The sequence below is a fragment of the Anopheles bellator genome, chromosome 2 (assembly GCF_943735745.2).
Source record: "Anopheles bellator chromosome 2, idAnoBellAS_SP24_06.2, whole genome shotgun sequence".
NCBI lineage: Eukaryota > Metazoa > Arthropoda > Insecta > Diptera > Culicidae > Anopheles > Anopheles bellator.
In genome coordinates, this window is record NC_071286.1 from 31,430,174 (window position 1) to 31,438,476 (window position 8,303).

Genomic DNA, 8,303 nt, shown 5'->3' on the forward strand with positions numbered 1-8,303 from the left:
GTGAAGATCGAAACAAGTGACATGAGCGCGTAACGTGAACGTTCGGAGCCTCGAAGATTGCAGACCCAAAGCAGACAGGTGTAGCGGGAGTAGCGGGAGACGGCGGAGGCCAAGCCCGGGGCCCGAGGTCAGTGTTTGGTTGTTTCGCGCCCGCGACCGTCCACCGCAGTGCCACCTCCATGATTGACACGTGCCGCGCGGAGGAGAAAGTGTTCAAAGTTGCCAGCTACAAAATGCCGACGCTGCAGCCGCGGATCGGGTTCAGCATCGACTCGATCGTCGGCAACACGACGCCGAAGTCGCCGCCGCCCCACACGCTGACCAAGGCGGAGCAGGTGGCGCAGGGCGCCGGCCACCCCCCGCAGCACCAGCACCAGCTGCCGAGTCGGTCGCCGAGTCCGCCGCAGAGCTACTCGGTGCGGCTGAACCGGCTCCAGAGCCTGTCGCCCCCGCACAACTACAGCATCACCCGGCTCCCCGAGAGCCCCCAGAGCCTGAGCGAGGGGAGCCACGTGAGTGCCCGCTCGCTGGATGCCCTCCAGTCGCGCCTCTCGCCGGAACTGGCCCGCGCCCACACCGGACCGGTCGCCCCGCAAGCCCTGTCCCTGAAGCGACCCCGCAGTCCGTCGCCCCCGGCCTCACCACCCACGCCCACGATCACTTCCGCCCACGCGTCTGGCCACCTGGGCGGACCGCCGCCCGGACCCACCGGGCTGGGGCCGCAGCCGACGGGTCCGATCGTGGTGCCCGGACTTCCGCCGGGACTGGTGCGTCCTTTCCCCGTCAGCCCCTCGCAACCGCACTCGCACCCTGGCTCGCACCCGCACTCGCCGGTGGCTGGGGGCGGTGGCGGTGGGCCACCGCAAGGACCGCCCGGGCAGCCGCCGGCCGACCTCAAGGGTTTGCCGCCGTTCCTGCACACCCCGGAAATGGTGCAGGCGGCCCACAACCAGCACTTCCTGGCCGCCCAGTTCCAGGCGGCCGCCCTCGCCCACGCCCAGGCCGGCCAACCGTTCCCACCGCATCCGGCCGCCGCCCATCTGCATAACCCCGCCATGCCGCCGCGCGACAGCTACCCGCTCTACCCGTGGCTGCTGAGCCGCCACGGACGCGGCGTCTTCCCGATCGGATTCCCGGGCAGTAAGTACCTCACCTCACCACCTTCAGTACGACCCCCAACCCCATCCCCACGAAACGGCAAGCAAGGCGTGAAAATGGGATTCGCCAAGCCAGAAAGGACAGAAAGCGCATCATCGATCGGAGATCGATGATCGGCCGAAGCAAAAACGTCGGTAACATAAAGTCATAAATCGTTCCGTCCCGTTGTGCCACACGCCGCATCCCTGGGCATGTCTTTGTTCGTTCCTTCGGCGTCCCTGTTTTTATTTTTTTTGCTGCTTCTTGACCTTCACGGGTCCGGGAAGCCGTCGGTCGACCCGTCGGTTGTTTTGCTTTGTTTAGGTAGCTAGCGAGGACATCAGGCAACGAGGTTGATGAGTTTTAATTGGTAATCTGGCCCACAGAAAGAGGGGCCCAGAGAGAGAAAGGACGGTCTCATTTGTTTCGAAATCCCGGTTCCCGGTTCCCGGTTCCTGGAACCCGGAACACACTTGACTTTGGATGACGAAGGCAGCTTTCCAAATCAACCGCTCTCGAAAGGGCTCCGCTGGCGATGATCAGGACACGGATCTTTTTACGACCATAAAACCGACAACAATGGGTCTTTAATTCGAACCTCGGAGAGAGTGCCGCGCGCACGATCATAAAACTGATGACGCCGATGCACAGTCGTCAACGCAGATTGTTGAGAGAAAACACTCTTCAAGCGGGCTAATAATCGAGAATCCGGGAGCCAACAGTTGGTCGTTTTTTTTTTTTGTAGCATCGGACTTGAACTTAAACACTTAAACACAGTTCCAAACAGTTCTCTGACTCTAACTCTCGGACAAACGAATTGTTGCCAGTGATCTACTAAAACGCAAAACGGATGTGTTTTCGGGATTTATTGGCCTAACACATCGTTCAAAAAGTCCCGGGACTAACTATGAAAACATCATTTTATCGGCAAAATTCTAATCTTCTTCAAGTAAGATACAATCATTCCAGCATTCTCTAACTTTTCAATGCCATGTTTGTAGCATCTTTTTGAGATCCGCAAAGAGCCAGTAGGCGCTGGGTGCCAGATTCGGCGAGTACGGAGGATGAGAAGGCAGTTGGAAGCCTAATTCGTTGGATTTGGTCATCGTTTTGATTTGTGATCGTTTGTTACATTGTGAGCAAACGCGGCAGCCATTTGGAGAAGACCTTTTACATAGCCAATTTTTGGTGCAAAATAGAAAATACGCTAACAGTTGATATGTTCAACATCTTAGCTATCTCGCGCACTTTCATTTTGCGGTCACCCATCACGATTTTCAACACTTGCTTGGTGTTTTCGGGAGTTACTGCCTCATTTGGCCGACCCGAACGTTCCGCATCAATTTGTATCAGCACGACCTTTTTTCAAGTCTGCATTCCACCGACGAATAGTTGTTTTCGACGGAGTAGAAAACCTTTTTTCAAGCCATTGCTGAGCTTGAACGATGCCTTTTCCCATTAGAAAACAATGTTTTATCAACACACGAAACCCCTTTTTGGCCCATTTTTCCACGATTGCAAAAGTAGCGTCACTTTAATCAGTAAAGCTTTCTTGGTTATGTTTCGAATTACATCATATTTTGACACACCTCATCTGAAGGTTGGTACTTCTGAACCTTGGCATATAAATGGCATTATTAGCGCCATCTCCATGTTAGTTGCGGGACTTTTTGAACGATGTGTTATGTGGTACTATCGTTTTATGACTCTCTGAAACGAACTCCGGTGCTTCTCCGGTTGATTTATTTGACATCCGAGCGAATCCGTCATCGCCAGCAATTAATCCTGCTCCTACCGGGGGCCCTGCTGATGGAATGCAAGGAAGCTGCAAATCTGAGTGTCAGTTAACACGATCCCGCGAGCATCGAGCATCAATTGCATCGCACGCCACACCGCAGATCGTGCCGATCGGTCCCGGGAGCTTCCGACAGACGCACCCGGGGCCGGTTCGGTTTTGGGGCTCTCGATCCGAGGATCGTTAGAAACGAGGTTTGGCGAATGTGGTGGTGGCGATGCCTCGAGGGATCGCCGCCGTTCTGCCGCGCGTTTGCCGGTTAATAAAAGCTCATTTATCGCTAATTTATCACCACTCTCGTGGCGCAACTCGCGAAGGAGCTGCGCAACGCACACAACAACACACAGAAAAATGATTAACACCCTCAGTGTGGGCAGGCAGGAGGGGGTGGTGGTGGCCTGGCCACGGTGCACGGCAATAAATCGAATTCCAGAATTTATACGCATTTTAACGACTACGTCGAAGGCGCATAATTTATGCCACTTGCACTCTTGGGGTACGCGCTCGGTCGGGTTTTCCGCCGTGCGTTTTCGGTGGGTTTGCTGAAAATTTCTGCACACACTCGCACGCACACGTTAGAGTTCCGTCTTCCGCAATCCTGATGCCCGGCCCTCTCCCGGGCGCTTGTTAGCTTTTGCGCCGTCGCCGTTATTTCGCTTCGCTCGCCATTAACTCGAGTCGCGCGGGTTAACATGCAATCCTCCGCGTAGCCCTCGGGGGGGAACCGTCCCCGAAAATTGGGGGGCTTGGTGTGTTGGAATTTTAAGTACGCAATTACAACCACGCCGCCGCCATTTGTGTGACCGGGAACGGGTGCGCCAAAAATCAGCTCCTCGTGCAAAAGGCTTTCGGCCAATATAATGGAACCGCCGAAGGGACGGAGCAAGGAAGCGTTCTTGTCGGTAAATTATCACATCGCACCCAAAGTAAACTCATAAACATTAGGACATAATGGAGGCAGCCGTAGAAAATCCGGTGCCAATCTTAGTGCACCCGCGGCGTCGCGCAATCGCGAACCACGACGGCCAAGACGGAACCCGGATTGGCATACCGTGCCTCTGCCTCTGCCTTTTATGCTAAACTCGCAAAAAAAGGGCACCCCCCGAGGGCAAACGCTGGCACATTGTGCCCGGTGTGCGTGCAAATTATCGCTCCTCATGGCTCCAAAATTCGCAAACGCAGCTCATAATTTTGCGCGAACGCAACAGGGCCCTTTTGCCCGCCCAAAACGGCCACGCCAGCCTTTTTCCAGCGTACCATTTGCTAATTTGTGCGTTGAAAGGCCCTAAGCCACCCGAAAACACGGCACTTAGCGGTGCAGCCGAGCTCCGTTCCGACTGCCGACCGAAACTCGTGACATCCTCCTCGGAGTCTCGTTAGTGCCAGGAGTTAACGGGAAAAGTGCAGCAAATGGGCCCAGGTTAGAACCGGGGCAGTGGAAAACCACACGGCCCGCCATTAGGCGATGAAAATAAATTACGACGATACTCGCTCAAAACTGATATCACCTCGAAAGCGATTTATTTTTCGACCCGCTTCTTTGGGCCTCTTCTTTCCTTGGCGCATTCCGCAAAGAGAATATCATACAAAACAGCACAAAAGCGACGCGTTTCGTTTTCGGAGAAAAGCCAACGAATCTTGATCCCCGGGGGCCCGGGGCCGCGGGTTTTAGGGGATCTGCTCATCCCACGGATCAGATCCGTCGGCTCGAAGGCTCGGTTGGAGCGTTTAGTGTTTGAAGAAGAAGACGGATCCCCGCACGATACGAATCTTTCCCCGGCCGATCCTCGCGTTCATTCATAATTGCACACACACCCGAGGATCGCGAGTCACCACTTCGGCTCAGGCTCAGGCCTTGTTTTTTTTTCTTGGGGATTATTTTTCTCTGTGACCTTTTGTTTCATTTTTGAGGCGCCGTTTTTGCGCCGCGATCCCAACGCAACTTGGCCAGCTTGGAACGGGTTGCGTGTGTTTAACAAGCGAATGATCTTGTCGGAAGCGGTGCAGAAAGGCGACTAACAAATTGAGCCACAAACACAGCCGCCGGGCAGGGAACATATAGAGCGTCTAACATTAAAAACTGCACTTCCCGCTCGTTAATTAATTATTCACTAATTTAGGGGGGGTCGGCCACTCCGTTCGGTCCGGCTCTTAATTGCTTGTTTAAGGAAGTGTTGCCGCAGTTCGCCTCAACATGTGGGGTGCACCGTGCGGTTCCGGTGGCGAATGCACGCCGCCGATTTGCGGCCGGTCCTGGAGGAAAGAAATAGAAATGCCACTCGCTGCCGGAGCCGCGAAAAATGATGAAATATTCATCTGCGCGAGGAACAGCGCCAACTCAGGCAAAAAGCCCGGTCCGATCGGAGATAATGGCGGGTGCAGTCGAAGCGCATAAACAAACCCAAACAGAGAGCGGAGCAAAAAATATGATATGAATTTTAAACGAACGATCTTATCTATCGATCGCACGAGGTGAAGACAACACGGACAACCGAACGGATTCAGACAGCTACAGAGAGAAGGAGAGGCAGGGAGCGTTCAAGGTGAAACCCGATGAGAGCCCCCCCATGAAAGGCCGGAAAACAAGAGCTAAAAGTGAGAAACGGCAACCCGACCCGCGGGCGATTTTCCAAATCAATCATTTCGTGTGCGCCGTTAATTAGCCTGACACATATGGCCGAGCGGAACGTGAATGTGAGAACCGGCTATCGATGAGGGGAAACCACAAACAGGTCCGAAAGGAGCCCCGAAATCGGGCTCACAAATTTCGAACCATCGAATACGCGGTTCGTGAAGCGAGCATTAACTGCAATCGTCGATCGGTTCGATCCCGATTCGGAATGGGCCAACTGGCGGAGGTCCTCGAGTGTCCTCGGGCTGCCATAATAAGGTGACTCCGCCATGTTGCTTGATCATTTCAACGGACCCAGCCGGTTGAGGTGATACGATTATTTTAATTGAATTATACCCCAAAACCCCCCCCCCCCCCCCCGGAGCGGCCATCGGAGCCAGGGGGGGTGGCAGGCCGGGCAGGCGCGAACGGGTTGACTCTCGTGCCGTCCCTTTCTGACGCACTTCCGGCGCTGGCTCGCTGACTTCGGCTCGGCTCGGGTTGGGATTTTGCTGCAGCAAAAATGTATTAATTAGTGGGCTCCGGACTTGATTAAAAGGTAATTACGCCATCGCGCTTAGCTCAGTGTGCCCTCAGACGGGCTGAGGGAGAAGGAGAGAGAGAGGAGGACATGATAGTGGGGTTAAAAGCGGGCCGGGCCGGAGCCAACCGGAGCAACTCGCTCGTCAGTCGCTGGGTCGAGTCGAGTGTGTTGATTGCTTTTTAATTCAACGGCCACAGTTTAGTGCGGCGCTGTGTGGTGCAAATGAGGTGCACTTCGTCGCCGTCACCGTCGTCTATTGCTTCGCAATAATTTACTTTTAAACACTTCACAGCCGCGCACGCCTCTCGAGTGTTCGGAGAGCATTCGTTTCCTCTTCTGAACGTGCTTCAGAGAGAGAGAGAGAGATAGAGGAGTTCTATGGCGGGCTACAATGAGGTCGGGAAAGGATGCAGTTGCATCCTGAAAAAAACACCATTTGCACATGCAACGGGCTGGTACCGTACGCACAGGACACGCACAGCCTTTGCGCACCCTCCAACGTGGCGCCCCAAAAAGAGCACAATCCCCCCCGCCGCCGCTGCGCCTTCGTGCCCGGGGCTTCGGTCCGCTGGGTGTGTGTGCAATATATTTGCCATAATGATATATAATTATTTAATTACACGAGCGAAGCAACGAACCGGAGCCCGACCAATCGGCCGCGACCGGCTGTGGGCCGCGTTTAGGCAGTGTTTATGGAAAATGGTACAAATATTTAACACTGATTACAAGTGCCGGGCCGTGTGGCCGGGTGGGGTTCCACCTCGATGCCCGCACTTTCCCGCGCGTTTGCCGATTCGCTAGGCTTCGCTTCCCGTGACGCAGAAGGCGTCAGACAGGCGTTACATTTTAGTGCACCGCATAATCTTCTCCGCCTGTCTCTCCTGTCCACAGACTACCTCATCCCGTTCCGCAAGTCGAAGCGCGTCCGGACCGCGTTCTCGCCCTCGCAACTGCTCAAGCTGGAGCACGCCTTCGAGAGCAACCACTACGTCGTGGGCGCGGAACGCAAGCAGCTCGCCCAGAACCTGAACCTCTCCGAGACGCAGGTAATTAGGAGGCTTTCTGGACTTTCCTTGCTTTTCCAGCCTAGTCTCCGCCGTCGGTGTGGGAAGCCACACCGAATCCTCGAATCCGTGGCTTACCGGGATCCCAACCGGGATGTGGTTTCCAGTGTGTCCGTGGCCGGCCGAGTAAATTAGATTAAAAGTACAATGATGGCGTTAGAGCGCCCCGTAATGACGATTGCGCCGACGAGCCAGGCCGGGCTCCGGATCGGAACGTTCCGGTGTATCCGGTCACGTTTCATCCGTTTGAAGGGACGCCGCCATCGCCATCGCCGGCCACGATGCGTCACGCCTCGTGCACACCATTTCACCCTCGGTTTGGCGTCGAACTGCCGTGCGAAAGCCCAAGCCCCGCGACCCTTTACACACTCTGCCAACACACTCAGGTCAGAGCGCTAACGTCCATCTGTTTCGTTTCGCCGTAGGTGAAAGTGTGGTTCCAGAACCGGCGCACCAAGCACAAGCGGATGCAGCAGGAGGAGGGCGGTTCCGGATCCGGCAAGTCGACCGACGGGGACCACCAGAACCGGTCCGCCTCGAGCCCGACCGGCAGCTGCGAGGAGGACGACGAGGAGGACGAGTTCATCGACATGGAGGACTGTCCGAGCGACGAAGAGAACATGCACCACAATGCGTGCTGAGTGCCAAACTGCCCCGCAGCTCCTCCGAAGGACCTCCCGGACGAAGGGCGTTTCCGCGGTTGTTGCAATTGTACCAGTGATTTGAATGCGTGCGCCTATTTAATCAGGAGCCTCGGTGGCCGATGGATCCCCCGCGATTAGGAGAAGGAATCGGAAATCGAAACTAAAGTAGAACGAAAATTAACGATCACCGGACGATCACCGGGTCCCCGGATTTTGTACAGTCGATTGTGTAGATACACAGTGAAAACCACTACCACTAGAGGGTCGGACTCTAGGGCGTTAGGACTTAGGATTAGGGAGGGTGTAAAACCACTGATACGAGGCTACGACGAGTCGCGAGAAGGAGAAACGCTGTATTCCGCTCCGCTAGTGTTCTCCCGTTCCTAGACATTTTAAGCACTTTGACCACCCGTACCCAGAGCGGGCGTTGGCCCCAAGGGGGGTGCGGTTTGAATTTGTAAATTATCAGATTATTTAACAAACAATAGCTACTAATTGGATGTAAGGC

At 55.1% G+C, this 8,303-nt stretch overlaps 1 protein-coding gene across 1 annotated transcript; it reads left to right on the forward strand.

Moving 5' to 3' along the window:
* Positions 1-142: 142 nt before the first annotated feature.
* On the forward strand, positions 143-8,091 carry LOC131210447 (homeotic protein empty spiracles-like). Its single transcript, XM_058203698.1, has 3 exons — positions 143-1,140; positions 6,979-7,133; positions 7,577-8,091. The coding sequence occupies exons 1-3, from the start codon at positions 180-182 to the stop codon at positions 7,790-7,792; spliced, it is 1,332 nt and encodes a 443-aa protein (XP_058059681.1). The 5' UTR covers positions 143-179; the 3' UTR covers positions 7,793-8,091.
* The last annotated feature ends 212 nt before the right edge of the window (positions 8,092-8,303 follow it).